A 20,093-nucleotide genomic window follows, 5' to 3' on the forward strand; every position below is an offset into this window, starting at 1 on the left:
CGGAGTCCTGGGGGGGGGGGGGGGGGTGTCCGGCGGGGTTGTTTGAAAAAGGGGGTGCGGGCCCTTTAAGAGTTTGGGGTGGGTCCTTTGGGAGGTGGGTGTGGCCCCCTTTAGGAGTTGGGTGTGGTCCCTTTAAGAGTTGGGTGTGGCCCCCTTTAAGAGTTGGGTGTGGCCCCCTTTAAGAGTTGGGTGTGGTCCCTTTAAGAGCTGGGTGCAGCCCCTTTAAGAGTTGGGGGTGGGTTCTTTAAGAGTTGGGTGTGGCCCCTTTAATAGTTGGCTGTGGCTCCTTTAAGACTTCGGTGTGGGCCCTTTAAGAGTTGCCTGCGGTCCCTTTAAGAGTTTGGTGTGGCCGTTTTAAGAGACGGGTGTGTCCCCTTTAAGAGTTGGGTGTGGTCCCTTTAACAGTTGGGTGTGGCCCCTTTAAGAGTTGGGTGTGGCCCCTTTAAGAGTTGTGTGTGGCCCCTTTAAGAGCTGGGAGTGGCTCCTTTAAGAGTTCGGTGTGGTTCTATTAAGAGGGCGTGGGCACATTAAGGAGCGCGGCCCCTTTAAGAGTTGGCTGTGGGTCCTTTAAGAGTTGGGTGTGGCCTCTTTAATAGTTGGGTGTGGTCCCTTTAAGAGTTGGGTGTGGCCCTTTTAAGAGACGGGTGTGGCCCCTTTAAGAGTTGGGTATGGCCCCCTTTAAGAGTTGGGTGTGGTCCCTTTAAGAGCTGGGTGCAGCCCCTTTAAGAGTTGGGGGTGGGTCCTTTAAGAGTTGGGTGAGGCCCCTTTAATAGTTGGGTATGGTCCCTTTAAGACTTTGGTGTGGGCCCTTTAAGAGTTGTCTGCGGTCCCTTTAAGAGTTGGGTGTGGTCCCTTTAACAGTTGGGTGTGGCCCCTTTAAGAGTTGGGTGTGGCCCCTTTAAGAGTTGGGTGCAGCCCCTTTAAGAGTTGGGCGTGGTCCCTTTAAGAGTTCGGTGTGGTTCTATTAAGAGGATGTGGCCACATTAAGGAGTGCGGCCCCTTTAAGAGTTGGGTGTGGTCCCTTTACGATTTTGGTGTGGCCCCTTTAAGAGTTGGGTGTGGCCCCTTTAAGAGTTGGGTGTGGCCCCTTTAAGACTTTGGTGTGGGCCCTTTAAGAGTTGTCCGCGGTCCCTTTAAGAGTTGGGTGTGGCCGTTTTAAGAGACGGGTGTGTCCCCTTTAAGAGTTGGGTGTGGTCCCTTTAACAGTTGGGTGTGGCCCCTTTAAGAGTTGTGTGTGGCCCTTTTAAGGGCTGGGAGTGGCTTCTTTAAGAGTTCGGTGTGGTTCTATTAAGAGGACGTGGCCACATTAAGGAGCGCGGCCCCTTTAAGAGTTGGGTGCGGTCCCTTTAAGAGTTGGGTGCGGCCCCTTTAAGAGTTGGGTGTGGCCCCTTTAAGAGTTGGGTGCGGTCCCTTTAAGAGTTGGGTGCGGCCCCTTTAAGAGTTGGGTGTGGTCCCTTTAAGAGCTGGGTGCAGCCCCTTTAAGAGTTGGGGGTGGGTCCTTTAAGAGTTGGGTGAGGCCCCTTTAATAGTTGGGTATGGTCCCTTTAAGACTTTGGTGTGGGCCCTTTAAGAGTTGTCTGCGGTCCCTTTAAGAGTTGGGTGTGGTCCCTTTAACAGTTGGGTGTGGCCCCTTTAAGAGTTGGGTGTGGCCCCTTTAAGAGTTGGGTGCAGCCCCTTTAAGAGTTGGGCGTGGTCCCTTTAAGAGTTCGGTGTGGTTCTATTAAGAGGATGTGGCCACATTAAGGAGTGCGGCCCCTTTAAGAGTTGGGTGTGGTCCCTTTACGATTTTGGTGTGGCCCCTTTAAGAGTTGGGTGTGGCCCCTTTAAGAGTTGGGTGTGGCCCCTTTAAGACTTTGGTGTGGGCCCTTTAAGAGTTGTCCGCGGTCCCTTTAAGAGTTGGGTGTGGCCGTTTTAAGAGACGGGTGTGTCCCCTTTAAGAGTTGGGTGTGGTCCCTTTAACAGTTGGGTGTGGCCCCTTTAAGAGTTGTGTGTGGCCCTTTTAAGGGCTGGGAGTGGCTTCTTTAAGAGTTCGGTGTGGTTCTATTAAGAGGACGTGGCCACATTAAGGAGCGCGGCCCCTTTAAGAGTTGGGTGCGGTCCCTTTAAGAGTTGGGTGCGGCCCCTTTAAGAGTTGGGTGTGGCCCCTTTAAGAGTTGGGTGCGGTCCCTTTAAGAGTTGGGTGCGGCCCCTTTAAGAGTTGGGTGTGGGCCCTTTAAGAGTTGGGTGTGGCCCCTTTAAGAGTTGGGTGTGGGCCCTTTAAGAGTTGGGTGTGGCCCCCTTTAAGAGTTTGGTGTGGGCCCTTTAAGAGTTGGGTGCAGCCCCTTTAAGAGTTGGGTGTGGCCCCTTTAAGAGTTGGGTGCGGGCCCTTTAAGAGTTGTGTGCGGGCCCTTTAAGAGTTGGGTGTGGCCCCTTTAAGAGTTGGGTGCGGGCCCTTTAAGAGTTGGGTGTGGCCCCTTTAAGAGTTGGGTGCAGCCCCTTTAAGAGTTGGGTGTGGCCCCTTTAAGAGTTGGGTGCGGGCCCTTTAAGAGTTTGGTGTGGCCCCTTTAAGAGTTGGGTGTGGTTCTATTAAGAGGGCGTGGCCACATTTAGGAGTGTGGCCCCTTTAAGATTTGGGTGTGGCCCCTTTAAGAGTTTGGTGTGGCCCCTTTAAGAGCAGGGCGTGGCCCCTTTAAGAGCGGTGGCAGTGCTTAAAAGGGCGTGGCCCCTTTAGAAGCGGCACGTGCCCCCTTTAAAAATGGGGCATGACCCCTTTAAAAATGGCAGTATGGCCCCTTTAGAAACAGGGCGTTGCCCCTTTAAAAATGGGGCGTTGACGCCTTTAAAAATGGCGACATGGCCCCTTTAAAAACGGGGGCATTGCCCCTTTAAAAACAGGGTGTGGCCCCTTTAAAAATGGGGCATGACCTCTTTAAAAATGGCAGCATGGCCCCTTTAAAAACAGGGCGTTGCCCCTTTAAAAACAGGGCGTGGTGCCTTTAAAAACAGGGACATGGCCCCTTTAAAAATGGGGCATGACCCCTTTAAAAATGGCAGCATTGCCCCTTTAAAAACAGGGCATTGCTCCTTTAAAAATGGCGGCGTGGCCCCTTTAAAAACAGGGCGTTGCCCCTTTAAAAATGGGCCATGACCCCTTTAAAAATGGCGGCATGGCCCCTTTAAAAACAGAGGCATTGCCCCTTTAAAATCAAGGCATTGCCCCTTTAAAAACAGGGACATGGCCCCTTTAAAAACAGGGCGTTGCCCCTTTAAAAATGGGGCATGACCCCTTTAAAAATGGCGGCATGGCCCCTTTAAAAATGGAGGCACTGCCCCTTTAAAAACAGGGCATTGCCCCTTTAAAAACAGGGACGTGGCCCCTTTTAAAAACAGGGCATTGCCCCTTTAAAAACAGGGTGTGGCCCCTTTAAAAACAGGGACATGGCCCCTTTAAAAACGGGGCGTTGCCCCTTTAAAAATGGGGCATGACCCCTTTAAAAATGGCGGCATGGCCCCTTTAAAAATGGAGGCACTGCCCCTTTAAAAACAGGGCATTGCCCCTTTAAAAACAGGGCGTTGCCCCTTTAAAAACAGGGACATGGCCCCTTTAAAAACAGGGACATGGCCCCTTTAAAAACAGGGCGTTGCCCCTTTAAGCCCCTCCCCCCTTTAACCCCTCCTCCCCCCCTTCTCTCCCCAGCTCCGCCTCCAGGCCAGCGGGGCCCCTCCCCCCCCCCTCCCCCCGCCCCCTCCGCCCCTCCCCCGCCCCCTCCCCCCTCCTCCGGCTCCGCCCCTCCCCCCGAGGAAGCCCCTCCCCCCCTCCCCACCCCCGCCCCTCCCCCCGCCCCCTCCGACGACCCCCCCAAAGAGGGCGCGGCCTCCTCCGGCCCCTCCCCCCACCAGGACCCCCCCAAAGCCGCCCCTCCCCCCCCCAAGGAAGAAGAGGAGGAGCCCCCCGGCCCCTCCCCCACCCCCGCGACCCCTCAGGCCCCCCCCGCCCCCAGCCCCGCCCCCACCTCCCAGCCCCGCCCCCTCAAGGACACGCCCCCCGCCCCTCCCCCACCCCGGCCCCCGCCCCGAGCGGGGGATGGGCGGGGCCGGGGTGGGGGAGGGGCGGCCGCGGGGGGAGCGGGAGAGGCCCAAGGGGGGCCCCGAGGAGGCCAAGAAAAAGGACTCGGAGGTGCTGAAGCAGCTGCGGGCCGAGCTCAAGTGAGGGGGCGGGGCTCTATGCAAATGAGATGCAGATGAGGGCGGCGGGAGGGGTCGGGGAGGGGAGGTGGGGGGGTGTGGGGTGGGTTTGGGGGGGGGGTTGGGGGGTTTTGGGGGGGGTTTTGGGGGTGGGTTGGGGGAGTTTGGGAGGGGTCGGGAGTGTTTGGGAGAGGGAATTGGGGGGTTTATGCTAATGAGATGTAAATGAGAGTCTAATGAGGGTGGTGGGAGGATGAGGGGAGGGGAGGTGGGGGGGAGTGGGGAGGTTTTGGGGGGGTTTGAGGGAGTTTTGGGAGGTCGGGGGTGTTTGGGAGGGGGAATTGGGGGGTTTATGCTAATGAGATGCAAATGAGAGTCTAATGAGGGTGATGGGAGGGTTTGAGGAGGGGAGCTGGGGGGTGTGGGGTGGTTTTGGGGGGGTTTGGGGGGGTTTGGGGGAGTTTGGGAGGGGTCGGGGGTGTTTGGAAGGGAGAATTGAGGCATTTATGCAAACGAGATGCAAATGAGAGTCTAATGAGGGCGGTGGGAGAGGTTGGGGAGGGGAGGTGGGGGGGAGAGGGGGGGTTTGGGGGGGTTTTGGGGGGGGTTTTGGGTGATTTTAGGAGGGGTCGGGGGTGTTTGGGAGGGAGAATTGGGGTGTTTATGCAAATGAGATGCAAATGAGAGTCTAATGAGGGTGGTGGGATGGGTTTGGGGAGGGGAGGTGGGGGGGAGTGGGGAGGGTTTGGGGGGGGTTGGGGGATCTTTGGGGGGGGTTTGGGGGGATTTTGAGAGGGGTCGGAGGTGTTTGGGAGGGGGAATTGGGGCCTTTATGCAAATGAGATGCTAATGAGGGCGGCGGGAGGGGTCGGGGAGGGGAGGTGGGGGGGTGTGGGGTGGTTTTGGGGGGTTTGGGGGGGTGGTTTGGGGGAGTTTGGGAGGGGTCGGGGGTGTTTGGGAGGGGGAATTGGGGCCTTTATGCAAATGAGATGCAGATGAGAATCTAATGAGGGTGGTGGGAGGGTTTGGGGAGGGGAGGTGGGGGGGAGTTGGGAGAATTTGGGGGGATTTTGGAGGATTTTGGGAGGGGTCGGGGGTGTTTGGCAGGGAGAATTGGGGTGTTTATGCAAATGAGATGCTAATGAGGCCAGGTATGCAAATTAGGTCTGCCGAACCTATCAAGGATCAATGAAGGGATCGGGGGATTTTTAGCGGGAATTTTTGAGGTTTCAGGGAGGGAATTTGGGGCCACCGGGGGGGTGAAATCAAAGGGGCCGGGTGACTTTTAGGATGCAAATGAGATGCAAATGAGACCAGATATGCAAATCGGGGGGGGTTAAGGGTGTTCAGAGGGGTGGAGGCGATTTTGGGGGGATTTTTTGGGGTCTCAGGGAGGGAATTTGGGGTCTCCTTCTAAACTACAGGGCGGAAATGCGTGCTTCTTATTATGCAAATGAGATGCTAATGAGGCCAGGTATGCAAATTAGGCCTGCCGAACCTATCAAGGATCAACGAAGGGATCGGGGGATTTTTAGCGGGAATTTTTGAGGTTTCAGGGAGAGAATTTGGGGCCACCGGGGGGTGAAATGAAAGGGGTGGGGGGCGACTTTGGGGATGCAAATGAGATGCAAATGAGATGCAAATGACCGCAGGAAGGCGCAGGAGAGCCAGAAGGAGATGAAGCTGCTGCTGGACATGTACAAATCGGCCCCCAAGGAGCAGCGCGACAAGGTCACGCTCATGGCCGCCGAGAGGAAGAGCAAGGCCGAGGTCATTAGCATTAATTAACGCTAATTAGCTCCATTGAGCGCTCCGGGATGGAGCCAGGGCGGTAACGAGGCGCTAACGAGGCGTTAACGAGGCGTTAATGAGGCGTTAGGAACGTGGAAATGGGAATAAAGGGAGGAAATTTGGGGGTAATGAGATGCTGATGAGATGCGAGTTTTATGTTAATTAAGGGTTCCAAAGTGCCCTGCCACAGGTGATGGGGTTAATGAGTTTAGCTGCCTAATTAATTATCAGCTGCTGAGTTCTTATTAATGAATGGTGCGCATTAATTAATTCTGGGTTAATTAATTACTAATGAGTCACCTTTCATTAACGAGCTTAAGGAGCTGGAGGATCCAAAGATGGCTCTCATTAATGATCTCCGTTAATTAACTTTTGCCATTAACTACTTAGCTTCTATCAATTAATTAACTGAATTAACTAATTAATTATCATTAATTGCCCTTCATTAACGAGCTGGTGGAGTGGGAGCCAAAGCTCCTCCCGCTATTAACTGTTCTCTGTAATTAATGGCTGCTCATTAATTACCGGCCCCATTATTCAATAATTTTTCCCTTCATTAGTGACTGTTAATTAATTAACTAATGGAACACTCATTCACTGATTCATTAATTAGTCGGTAATTAATAGGTTAATTTATCAGTTGGGGGAGCAAGAGCCAAAACTTCTCTCGTTCGTTAAGTCATTAATCCATGAGCTTTTAGCAATTAATCATTCTTTAATTAGTTGTAGTTAGTTAATTAATGGATTAATTAATCCTCTGGAAGAGCCGTGGGGGCATTGGAGGAGCAAAAGTGGTGCCAGGGCCAAAACTCTTGCCTTTAATTAACTTCCCTAATTAGCCTATTAGCTGCTATTAATGAACTCATTAAAAATTAATTCGTGATTAATTAATGCCTCTTAATTAGCTGGAGGAGCTGGAGCGGCGCCAGAGCCAAAACCTCCCGCCATTAACAGATAATTAATGATTGTTAATTAGCTGGAGGAGCTGCGGGAGCGGCGGCAGAGCCGAAACTTCCCTCCATTAACAGCCGTCATTAACCCAGGAACTGTGGCTGGTTGATTGATTAATTCGTTGTTAATTAATTAGTTATTAATTAATAATTAATGAGTGTTAATTAGCTGGAGGAGCTGGCGGGAGTTGGAGCGGCGCCAGAGCCGAAACCTCCCCCGATTAACTCCTCCCGTTAACCCATGAACTTTCACTAATTAATTGATTAATTGCCAACTAACTAGGGATTAATTAAGGAGCGTTAATTAACTGGAGGAGCTGCGGGAGTGGGAGAGGCGCTAGAGCCGAAACTTCCCTCCAATAACAGCCGCCATTAACCCATGAACTCTGGCTGCTTAATTGATTAATTACCAATTAATGAGTGCTAATTAGCTGGAGGAGCTGGCAGGAGTTGGAGCGGCGCCAGAGCCAAAACCTCCCGCCATTAACAGATAATTAATGAGTGTTAATTAGCTGGAGGAGCTGGCAGGAGTTGGAGCGGCGCCAGAGCCAAAACCTCCCGCCATTAACAGATAATTAATGAGTGTTAATTAGCTGGAGGAGCTGCGGGAGCAGCGGCAGAACCGAAACTTCCCTCCATTAACAGCCGTCATTAACCCAGGAACTGTGGCTGGTTGATTGATTAATTCGTTGTTAATTAATTAGTTATTAATTAATAATTAATGAGTGTTAATTAGCTGGAGGAGCTGGCGGGAGTTGGAGCGGCCCCAGAGCCGAAACCTCCCCCCATTAACTCCTCCCGTTAACCCATGAACTTTCATTAATTAATTAATTGCCAACTAACGAGGGATTAATTAAGGAGCGTTAATTAGCTGGAGGAGCTGCGGGAGTGGGAGAGGCGCTAGAGCCGAAACCTCCCTCCACTAACTCCTGCCATTAACCCATGAACTCTGGCTGGTTAATTGATTAATTACCAATTAAGGAGTGCTAATTAGCTGGAGGAGCTGGCAGGAGCTGGAGCGGCGCCAGAGCCAAAACCTCCCTCCATTAACAGATAATTAATGAGTGTTAATTAGCTGGAGGAGCTGCGGGAGCGGTGCCAGAGGCGAAAGTTCCCTCCATTAACAGCCGTCATTAACCCAGGAACTGTGGCTGGTTGATTAATTATTTATTAATTAATTAGTTATTAATTAATAATTAATGAGTGTTAATTAGCTGGAGGAGCTGGCGGGAGTTGGAGCGGTGCCAGAGCCGAAACTTCCCTCCGTTAACGGCCGCCATTAACCCATGAGCTCTGGCTGGTTAATCGATCGATTAATAATTAATTAATAATTAATGAGGGCTAATTAGCTGGAGGTGCTGGCAGAAGCTGGAGTGACACCAGAGCCAAAACCTCCCTCCATTAACAGCCGTCATTAACCCATGAGCTCTGGCTGGTTAATCGATCGATTAATAATTAATTAATAATTAATGAGTGTTAATTAGCTGGAGGTGCTGGCAGGAGCTGGAGCGGCGCCAGAGCCAAAACCTCCCTCCGTTAACTCCTGCCATTAACCCATGAGCTCTGCCTGGTTAATCGATCGATTAATAATTAATTAATAATTAATGAGGGCTAATTAGCTGGAGGTGCTGGCAGGAGCTGGAGCGGCGCCAGAGCCAAAACCTCCCTCCGTTAACTCCTGCCATTAACCCATGAGCTCTGGCTGGTTAATTCATTAATTAGTTAATAATAATATATTAATTAACTAATTCCAACCTAATTAACGATTCGTTAACGGCCTCCAATCAGCTGGAGGAGCTGCGGGGGCGCTGGCGGGAGCTGGAGGAGCGGGAGCGGCGCGAGAGCAAGAAGCTGGCGGACGAGGAGGCGCTGAGGAGGCTCCGCCTGAGCGAGGAGCAGATCGAGCACCTGCAGCGGCGCCTGGCGGCCACCAAACAGGTCAGGGACGAGCCCGGGACCGGGGCCGGGACAGGGCAGGGCCACCTCGGGGGGGTGGGACACACGGGAGAGGGGTGGGAGAGGAGTTACGGGCCAGTTACTGGTGTGCATCGCGGGGCAAGATGGCCGCCGTGAGGTCGCGGGGCAATATGGCTGCTGTGAGGTCACAGGGCAATATGGCTGCCGTCAGATTAAGGGGCAATATGGCTGCCGTGAGGTCACAGGGCAATATGGCTGCCATCAGATTAAGGGGCAATATGGCTGCCGTGAGGTCACAGGGCAATATGGCTGCCGTCAGATTAAGGGGCAATATGGCTGCCGTGAGGTCACAGGGCAATATGGCTGCTGTCAGATCGTGTGCCAATATGGCTGCCATGAGGTCACAGGGCAATATGGCTGCCGTCAGATTAAGGGGCAATATGGCTGCCGTGAGGTCACAGGGCAATATGGCTGCCGTCAGATCGTGTGCCAATATGGCTGCCATGAGGTCACAGGGTAATACGGCTGCCGTCAGATTAAGGAGCAGTATGGCCGCCGTGAGGTCACGGCGCAATATGGCTGCCGTGAGATCGTGTGCCAATATGGCCGCCATAGGATAATAGGCCAATATGGCCACTGTGAATTCACAGGGCAATATGGCCGCCATGAGATTGCGGGGCAGTATGGGTGCCATGACATCACAGGGCAATATGGCCGCCGTGAGCTCACAGGGCAACATGGCCACCATTAGAGCATGTGCCAATATGGCTGCCGTGAGATAATGGGCCAGTATGGCCACTGTGACATCACAGGGCAGTATGGCTGCCGTGAGATCGTGGGGCAATATATGGCTGCCATGAGATCACGGGGCAATATGGGTGCCATGACATCACAGGGCAATATGGCCGCCACAAGCTCACAGGGCAATATGGCCGCTGAGAGATCGCGGGGCAATATGGCCGCCATGACATCACAGGGCAGTATGGCTGCCGTGAGATCATGTGCCAATATGGCTGCCACGAGGTCACAGGGCAATATGGCTGCCGTGAGATCGTGTGCCAAAATGGCCGCCATGGAGCAATATGGCCGCCATGAGATCACGGGGCAATATGGCCGCCATAAGATAATGGGCCAATATGGCCGCCATAAGATAATAGGCCAGTATGGCCATTGTGACATCACAGGTCAAGATGGCCGCCACGAGTTCACAGGGCAATATGGCCACCGTGAGAGCACGTGCCAATATGGCTGCCGTGAGATAATGGGCCAGTATGGCCACTGTGACATCACAGGGCAAGATGGCCACCACAAGTTCACAGGGCAATATGGCCGCCATGAGATCGTGTGCCAATATGGCTGCCGTGAGGTCACAGGGCAATATGGCTGCCGTCAGATTAAGGAGCAGTATGGCCGCCATGAGATCACGGCGCAAGATGGCTGCCGTGAGATCGTGGGGCAATATGGCCGCCGTGAGATTGCGGGGCAGTATGGGTGCCATGACATCACAGGGCAATATGGCCGCCGTGAGATCACAGGGCAACATGGCCGCCATTAGAGCACGTGCCAATATGGCTGCCATAAGATAATGGGCCAATATGGCCACTGTGACATCACAGAGCAATATGGCTGCCGTGAGATCACGGGGCAATATGGCCGCCACGAGCTCACAGGGCAATATGGCCACCGTGAGAGCACCTGCCAATATGGCTGCCGTGAGATAATGGGCCAGTATGGCCACTGTGACATCACAGGGCAAGATGGCTGCCGTGAGATCGTGGGGCAATATGGCCGCCATAGGATAATGGGCCGATATGGCCACTGTGACATCACAAGGCAATATGGCCGCCACGAGTTCACAGAGCAATATGGCCACCGTGAGAGCACGTGCCAATATGGCTGCCGTGAGATAAAGGGCCAGTATGGCCACTGTGACATCACAGGGCAAGATGGCTGCCATGAGATCGTGGGGCAATATGGCTGCCGTGAGATTGTGTGCCAATATGGCCGCCATAGGATAATAGGCCAATATGGCCACTGTGAATTCACAGGGCAATATGGCCGCCATGAGATTGCGGGGCAGTATGGGTGCCATGACATCACAGGGCAATATGGCCGCCGTGAGCTCACAGGGCAACATGGCCACCATTAGAGCATGTGCCAATATGGCTGCCGTGAGATAATGGGCCAGTATGGCCACTGTGACATCACAGGGCAAGATGGCTGCCGTGAGATCACGGGGCAATATGGCCGCCACGAGCTCACAGGGCAATATGGCCACCGTGAGAGCACCTGCCAATATGGCTGCCGTGAGATAATGGGCCAGTATGGCCACTCTGACATCACAGGGCAATATGGCCACCGTGAGATCACAGGGCAACATGGCCGCCATTAGAGCACGTGCCAATATGGCTGCCGTGAGCTCACAGGGCAATATGGCCGCCATGAGATCATGGGGCAATATGGCCGCCATAGGATAATGGGCCAATATGGCCACTGTGACATCACAGGGCAATATGGCCGCCACGAGTTCACAGAGCAATATGGCCGCCATGAGATCACAGGGCAATATGGCCACCGTGAGAGCACGTGCCAATATGGCTGCCGTGAGATAAAGGGCCAGTATGGCCACTGTGGCATCACAGGGCAAGATGGCTGCCGTGAGATCGTGTGCCAATATGGCCGCCATAAGATAATGGGCCAGTATGGCCACTGTGACATCACAGGGCAATATGGCCACCACGAGTTCACAGGGCAATATGGCCACCGTGAGATTGTGTGCCAATATGGCCGCCATAAGATAATGGGCCGATATGGCCACTGTGACATCACAGGGCAAGATGGCTGCCGTGAGATCGTGGGGCAATATGGCCGCCGTGAGATTGCGGGGCAGTATGGGTGCCATAAGATAATGGGCCAGTATGGCCACTGTGACATCACAGGGCAATATGGCTGCCGTGAGATTGCGGGGCAATATGGCTGCCATGACATCACAGGGCAATATGGCCGCCATGAGCTCACAGGGCAATATGGCCGCTGAGAGATCGTGTGCCAATATGGCTGCCACGAGGTCACAGGGCAATATGGCTGCCGTGAGATCGTGTGCCAGAATGGCCGCCATGGAGCAATATGGCCACCATGACATCACAGGGCAATATGGCCGCCATGAGATCACGGGGCAATATGGCCGCCATAAGATAATGGGCCAATATGGCCGCCATAAGATAGTAGGCCAGTATGGCCACTGTGACATCACAGGGCAATATGGCCGCCACGAGTTCACAGGGCAATATGGCCACCGTGAGAGCACGTGCCAATATGGCTGCCGTGAGATAATGGGCCAATATGGCCACCATGACATCACAGGGCAAGATGGCTGCCGTGAGATAATGGGGCAGTATGGCCGCCATGAGATAATGGGCCGATATGGCCACTCTGACATCACAGGGCAATATGGCTGCCGTGAGATCGTGGGGCAATATGGCCGCCATAGGATAATGGGCCAATATGGCTGCCACTGTGACATCACAGGGCAATATGGCCGCCACGAGTTCACAGAGCAATATGGCCGCCACGAGTTCACACAGCAATATGGCCGCCATGAGATCACAGGGCAATATGGCCACCGTGAGAGCACGTGCCAATATGGCTGCTGTGAGATAATGGGCCAGTATGGCCACTGTGGCATCACAGGGCAAGATGGCTGCCATGAGATCACGGGGCAATATGGCTGCCGTGAGATCGTGGGGCAATATGGCTGCCGTGAGATCGTGTGCCAATATGGCTGCCATAAGATAATGGGCCAGTATGGCCACCGTGACATCACAGGGCAATATGGCCGCCACGAATTCACAGGGCAATATGGCCGCCATGAGATCACAGGGCAATATGGCCGCCACGAGTTCACAGGGCAATATGGGCGCCATGAGATCACGGGGCAATATGGCCGCCACGAGCTCACAGGGCAATATGGCCACCGTGAGAGCACGTGCCAATATGGCTGCCGTGAGATAATGGGCCAGTATGGCCCCCATGACATCACAGGGCAAGATGGCTGCCGTGAGATCGTGGGGCAATATGGCCACCGTGAGAGCACGTGCCAATATGGCCACCATAAGATAATGGGCCAATATGGCCACTGTGACATCACAGGGCAATATGGCCGCCACAAGCTCCCAGGGCAATATGGCCGCTGAGGGATCGCGGGTCAATATGGCCACCGTGAGATCGTGTGCCAATATGGCTGCCACGAGGTCACAGGGCAATATGGCTGCCATGAGGTCACAGGGCAATATGGCTGCCGTGAGATCGTGTGCCAGAATGGCCGCCATGGAGCAATATGGCCACCATGACATCACAGGGCAATATGGCCGCCATGAGATCACGGGGCAATATGGCCGCCACGAGCTCACAGGGCAATATGGCCACCGTGAGAGCACCTGCCAATATGGCTGCCGTGAGATAATGGGCCAGTATGGCCACTCTGACATCACAGGGCAATATGGCCACCGTGAGATCACAGGGCAACATGGCCGCCATTAGAGCACGTGCCAATATGGCTGCCGTGAGCTCACAGGGCAATATGGCCGCCATGAGATCATGGGGCAATATGGCCGCCATAGGATAATGGGCCAATATGGCCACTGTGACATCACAGGGCAATATGGCCGCCACGAGTTCACAGAGCAATATGGCCGCCATGAGATCACAGGGCAATATGGCCACCGTGAGAGCACGTGCCAATATGGCTGCCGTGAGATAAAGGGCCAGTATGGCCACTGTGGCATCACAGGGCAAGATGGCTGCCGTGAGATCGTGTGCCAATATGGCCGCCATAAGATAATGGGCCAGTATGGCCACTGTGACATCACAGGGCAATATGGCCACCACGAGTTCACAGGGCAATATGGCCACCGTGAGATTGTGTGCCAATATGGCCGCCATAAGATAATGGGCCGATATGGCCACTGTGACATCACAGGGCAAGATGGCTGCCGTGAGATCGTGGGGCAATATGGCCGCCGTGAGATTGCGGGGCAGTATGGGTGCCATAAGATAATGGGCCAGTATGGCCACTGTGACATCACAGGGCAATATGGCTGCCGTGAGATTGCGGGGCAATATGGCTGCCATGACATCACAGGGCAATATGGCCGCCATGAGCTCACAGGGCAATATGGCCGCTGAGAGATCGTGTGCCAATATGGCTGCCACGAGGTCACAGGGCAATATGGCTGCCGTGAGATCGTGTGCCAGAATGGCCGCCATGGAGCAATATGGCCACCATGACATCACAGGGCAATATGGCCGCCATGAGATCACGGGGCAATATGGCCGCCATAAGATAATGGGCCAATATGGCCGCCATAAGATAGTAGGCCAGTATGGCCACTGTGACATCACAGGGCAATATGGCCGCCACGAGTTCACAGGGCAATATGGCCACCGTGAGAGCACGTGCCAATATGGCTGCCGTGAGATAATGGGCCAATATGGCCACCATGACATCACAGGGCAAGATGGCTGCCGTGAGATAATGGGGCAGTATGGCCGCCATGAGATAATGGGCCGATATGGCCACTCTGACATCACAGGGCAATATGGCTGCCGTGAGATCGTGGGGCAATATGGCCGCCATAGGATAATGGGCCAATATGGCTGCCACTGTGACATCACAGGGCAATATGGCCGCCACGAGTTCACAGAGCAATATGGCCGCCACGAGTTCACACAGCAATATGGCCGCCATGAGATCACAGGGCAATATGGCCACCGTGAGAGCACGTGCCAATATGGCTGCTGTGAGATAATGGGCCAGTATGGCCACTGTGGCATCACAGGGCAAGATGGCTGCCATGAGATCACGGGGCAATATGGCTGCCGTGAGATCGTGGGGCAATATGGCTGCCGTGAGATCGTGTGCCAATATGGCTGCCATAAGATAATGGGCCAGTATGGCCACCGTGACATCACAGGGCAATATGGCCGCCACGAATTCACAGGGCAATATGGCCGCCATGAGATCACAGGGCAATATGGCCGCCACGAGTTCACAGGGCAATATGGGCGCCATGAGATCACGGGGCAATATGGCCGCCACGAGCTCACAGGGCAATATGGCCACCGTGAGAGCACGTGCCAATATGGCTGCCGTGAGATAATGGGCCAGTATGGCCCCCATGACATCACAGGGCAAGATGGCTGCCGTGAGATCGTGGGGCAATATGGCCACCGTGAGAGCACGTGCCAATATGGCCACCATAAGATAATGGGCCAATATGGCCACTGTGACATCACAGGGCAATATGGCCGCCACAAGCTCCCAGGGCAATATGGCCGCTGAGGGATCGCGGGTCAATATGGCCACCGTGAGATCGTGTGCCAATATGGCTGCCACGAGGTCACAGGGCAATATGGCTGCCATGAGGTCACAGGGCAATATGGCTGCCGTGAGATCGTGTGCCAGAATGGCCGCCATGGAGCAATATGGCCACCATGACATCACAGGGCAATATGGCCGCCATGAGATCACGGGGCAATATGGCCGCCATGAGCTCACAGGGCAACATGGCCGCCATTAGAGCACGTGCCAATATGGCTGCCGTGAGATAATGGGCCAATATGGCCACTGTGACATCACAGAGCAGTATGGCTGCCGTGAGATCACGGGGCAATATGGCTGCCGTGAGAGCACGTGCCAATATGGCTGCCGTGAGATAATGGGCCAGTGTGGCCACTGTGACATCACAGGGCAATATGGCCGCCATGAGATCATGTGCCAATATGGCCGCCATAAGATAATGGGCCGATATGGCCACTGTGACATCACAGGGCAATATGGCTGCCGTGACATCACGTGCCAACATGGCCGCCATGAGCTCTTGTTTTCCAGCCCCCATATTGCACCCAGGGCACCATGGGACCTCATGGCGGCCATCTTGCCCCACCCCCTCATGGCGGCCATCTTGTCCCTTGCCATCATGGCGGCCATCTTGTCCCTTGCCATCATGGCGGCCATCTTGTCCCCGTGGATTATTGTATCTCCTCATGGTGGCCATCTTGTCCCTTTCCATCGTGGCGGCCATCTTATCCCCGTGGATTATTATATCTCCTCACGGCGGCTATCTTGCCCCCCCCCCATGGCATCCATCTTACCCCACCCCCTCACGGGGGCCATCTTACCCCACCCCCTCACGGCAGCCATCTTACCCCACCCCTTCCTGGCAGCCATCTTCCCCCTCCTGGCGGCCATCTCACCCCACCCCTTCCTGGCAGCCATCTTGCCCCACCCCCTCACGGCATCCATCTCACCCCATCCGCTCACGGCGGCCATCTTACCCCACCCCCTCATGGCAACCATCTTACCCTACGCCTTCCTGGCGGCCATCTTACCCCACCCCTTCCTGGCAGCTATCTTCCCCCTCAAGGCAGCCATCTTCCCCACCCCCTCATGGCGGCCATCTTGTCCCCGTGGATTATTATATCTCCTCACGGCGGCTATCATTCCCCACCCCCCTCACGGCATCCATCTCACCCCACCCCTTCCTGGCAGCCATCTTCCCCCTCACGGCGGCCATCTTGCCCCACCCCTTCCTGGCAGCCATCTTCCCCCTCACGGCCTCCATCTTACCCCACCCCTTCCTGGCAGCCATCTTCCCCCTCACGGCATCCATCTTACCCCACCCCTTCCTGGCAGCCATCTTCCCCCTCACGGCCTCCATCTCACCCCACCCCTTCCTGGCAGCCATCTTCCCCCTCACGGCCTCCATCTTGCCCCACCCCTTCCTGGCAGCCATCTTCCCCCTCACGGCATCCATCTTGCCCCACCCCTTCCTGGCAGCCATCTTCCCCCTCACGGCCTCCATCTCACCCCACCCCTTCCTGGCAGCCATCTTCCCCCTCACGGCATCCATCTTGCCCCACCCCTTCCTGGCAGCCATCTTCCCCCTCACGGCCTCCATCTTACCCCACCCCTTCCTGGCAGCCATCTTCCCCCTCACGGCCTCCATCTCACCCCACCCCTTCCTGGCAGCCATCTTCCCCCTCACGGCGGCCATCTTGCCCCACCCCCCCTCACTGCCTCCATCTCTCTCCCCGCCCCCCCGCCGGCGGCCATCTTGCGGCAGGAGGAGGAGGCGCTGCTGTCGGAGATGGACGTGACGGGCCAGGCCTTCGAGGACATGCAGGAGCAGAACCTGCGGCTGCTGCAGCAGCTGCGCGAGAAGGACGACGCCAACTTCAAGCTCATGTCCGAGCGCATCAAGGCCAACCAGATCCACAAGCTGCTGCGCGAGGAGAAGGACGAGCTGGCCGAGCAGGTGCTGGCCCTCAAGGCCCAGGTGAGGCCTTAATTCGTCGTTAACGGCGCTTAGTTGTCGTTTGGCGGGCGCTAATAGCGTTTATTTGGTGCGTTGGTGGTGTTAATAGGCGCTAATCAAAGATTAATAATCGTTATTAGGTCTGTATTAGCGGTTAATGGCCGCTATGAGGTCTGTAATAGTCATTAATAGCTTTTATTAGCGTTTATTAGGCATTAATAGTTCTTTATTAGGTACTAATAGGTTTTATTAGGTCTTTAATAGTCATTGGTAGCGTTTATTAGGTCTCTAGTAGCCATTAATGAGCAGCTAATACCCGTTAATTGTTCCTTATTAGTCATTAATAGGCTTTATTAAGTCTCTAGTAGTTCTTAGTAACATTTATTAGGTGTCTAATAGCCTTTAATGAGCGACTAATAGCCGTTATTGGTTCTTTATTAGCCATTAATAGCCTTTATTAGGTCACTAGTAGTCATTAGTAGCACTTATTAGGTCTCTCGTAGCCATTAATGAGCGACTAATAGCTATTAAGAGCTCTTTATTAGCCACTAATAGGCTTTATTAGATTTCTAATAGCTATTAATGAGTAATTAATAACTGCTTAGTTGTGTATTAGTAAGTAATAGCCGCTATTAAGTCTCCAATAGCCATTATTAGTCTCTAATAGGTGTCTGATAGCCATTAATAGCCATTAATGAGTGACTAATAATTATGATTAGTTCCCTATTAGTAATTAATAGCCGCTATTAGGTGCCTAATAGCCATTAATGGCGTTTATTAGGGGTCTAATAGCCACTAATGAGTGGCTAATAGCTCTTATTAGTTCTTTATTAGCCATTAATAGTCTTTATTAGATCTCTAATAGTTATTAATAGTTTCTATTAGGTGACTGGTAGTCATTAATAGCCACTAATGAGTGACTAGTAATTGCTATTGGTTAGGTATTAGCCATTAATAGCCATTATTAGGTCTTTAATAGTCATTAATAGCACTTATTAGGCGTCTAATAACCATTAATGGGTGACTAGTAGCCATTAATAATTGTCTATTAGTCATTTATAGCCGTTATTAGGCCTCTATTAGCCACTGATGAGTAATTAATAGCCCTTATTAGTCTCTAGTCATAATTAATAGCTCCTATTAGGTGCTTAATAGCCATTAATGAGTGATTAATAATCGCTATTAGGTCTCTTATCAGCCATTAATAGCCCTTATTAGGTGCCTAATAGCCACTAATAGACATTAATAAGCGATTCATAATTGCAATTAATCGCTAATAGCCATTAATGGCTTCCTAATGGTCACTAATCATTCCTAATTAGCCAGTGATGGCGTTCTAATGGCCATTAATAATCTTTAATTAGCCGCTAATAGTCCTAATAACGCTCTAATAATTGCTAATAAACGCCTAATAACAGCGTGTGTTTTCCTAGTCATTAATGAATTTCGCTAATTAAGGGCTAATTAAGGGTTAATTAATTATTTCTGCGGGTGGAGGCGCAGCTGCAGGACCCAGAGGAGACCACGCAAGACCTAATAACGGACTAATTAGCCCTAATAATTGGCTAATAGCAGCTAATAATGGCCTGATTTTTCCTAATAATTGATTAATTTTGCTAATAAGCGGCTAATTAGGGGCTAATTAATCACCTGGGCAGGTGGAGGCGCAGCTGCAGGTGGTGCAGGACTCGGAGGAGACCACCCAAGACCTAATAACCGCTAATAATTGCTAATAATCAGCTAATAATTCCTTAATTTTGCCTAAAATCACCATAATTTCTGCTATTAACAAGCCGATTTCGCTAATTAGGAGTTAATTAATGGCTAATTGCTCACCTGGGCAGGTGGAGGCGCAGCTGCAGGTGGTGTAGAAGCTGGATGAGACCACCCAAGACCTAATAACGGCCTAATAACTGCTAATAATTGGCTAATAACTCCTTAATTTTGCCTAGAAACGCCGTAATTTCTGCTATTAACGAGCCGATTTCGCTAATTAGTGGTTAATTAATGACTAATTGCTCACCTGGGCAGGTGGAGGCGCAGCTGCAGGTGGTGCAGGACCCAGAGGAGACCACCCAGGACCTAATAATCGCTAATAATCAACTAATAACTGCTTAAGTTTGCCTAGAAAGGCCGTAATTTCTGCTATTAACGAGCCGATTTTGCTAATTAGGGGCTAATTAATGGCTAATTGCTCACCTGGGCAGGTGGAGGTGCAGCTGCAGGTGGTGCAGGACCCGGAGGAGACCACCCAAGACCTAATAAAGGCCTAATAACCGCGAATAATTGGCTAATTTTGGCTAATAAAGACCTAAAATCGCCGTAATTTCTGCTATTAACGAGCCGATTTTGCTAATTAGGGGCTAATTAATGACCAATTGCTCACCTGGGCAGGTGGAGGCGCAGCTGCAGGTGGTGCAGGACCCAGAGGAGACCACCCAAGACCTAATAAAGGCCTAACAATCGCTAATAATTGGCTAATTTTGGCTAATAAAGACCTAAAATCGCCGTAATTTCTGCTATTAACGAGCCGATTTCGCTAATTAGTGGTTAATTAATGACTAATTGCTCACCTGGGCAGATGGAGGCGCAGCTGCAGGTGGTGCAGGACCCAGAGGAGACCACCCAAGACCTAGTAACCGCTAATAACCACTAATAATCAGCTAATAACTCCTTAATTTTGCCTAGAAACGCCGTAATTTCTGCTATTAACGAGGCGATTTTGCTAATTAGTGACTAATTAATGGCTAATTGCTCACCTGGGCAGGTGGAGGCGCAGCTGCAGGTGGTGCAGGACTCGGAGGAGACCACCCAAGACCTAATAACCGCTAATAATTGCCTAATTTTGGCTAATTAAGGCCTAAAATCGCCGTAATTTCTGCTATTAACGAGCCGATTTTGCTAATTAGGAGCTAATTAATGGCTAATTGCTCACCTGGGCAGGTGGAGGCGCAGC

At 52.7% G+C, this 20,093-nt stretch overlaps 1 protein-coding gene across 1 annotated transcript in view; it reads left to right on the top strand.

Annotated features, from left to right (window-relative positions):
• LOC138100992 (E3 ubiquitin-protein ligase BRE1B-like) overlaps nt 1–20,093 on the top strand; it is a 75,850-nt gene that overhangs the window by 39,683 nt on the left and 16,074 nt on the right. Inside the window, 5 exon segments of the mRNA XM_068998835.1 lie at nt 3,677–3,729; nt 3,964–4,185; nt 5,817–5,934; nt 8,694–8,843; nt 16,946–17,158. Of these exon segments, the coding sequence (XP_068854936.1) occupies nt 3,677–3,729; nt 3,964–4,185; nt 5,817–5,934; nt 8,694–8,843; nt 16,946–17,158 (756 nt within the window).

Source organism: Aphelocoma coerulescens, unplaced genomic scaffold, assembly GCF_041296385.1.
Source record: "Aphelocoma coerulescens isolate FSJ_1873_10779 unplaced genomic scaffold, UR_Acoe_1.0 HiC_scaffold_181, whole genome shotgun sequence".
Classification (NCBI taxonomy): Eukaryota; Metazoa; Chordata; class Aves; order Passeriformes; family Corvidae; genus Aphelocoma; species Aphelocoma coerulescens.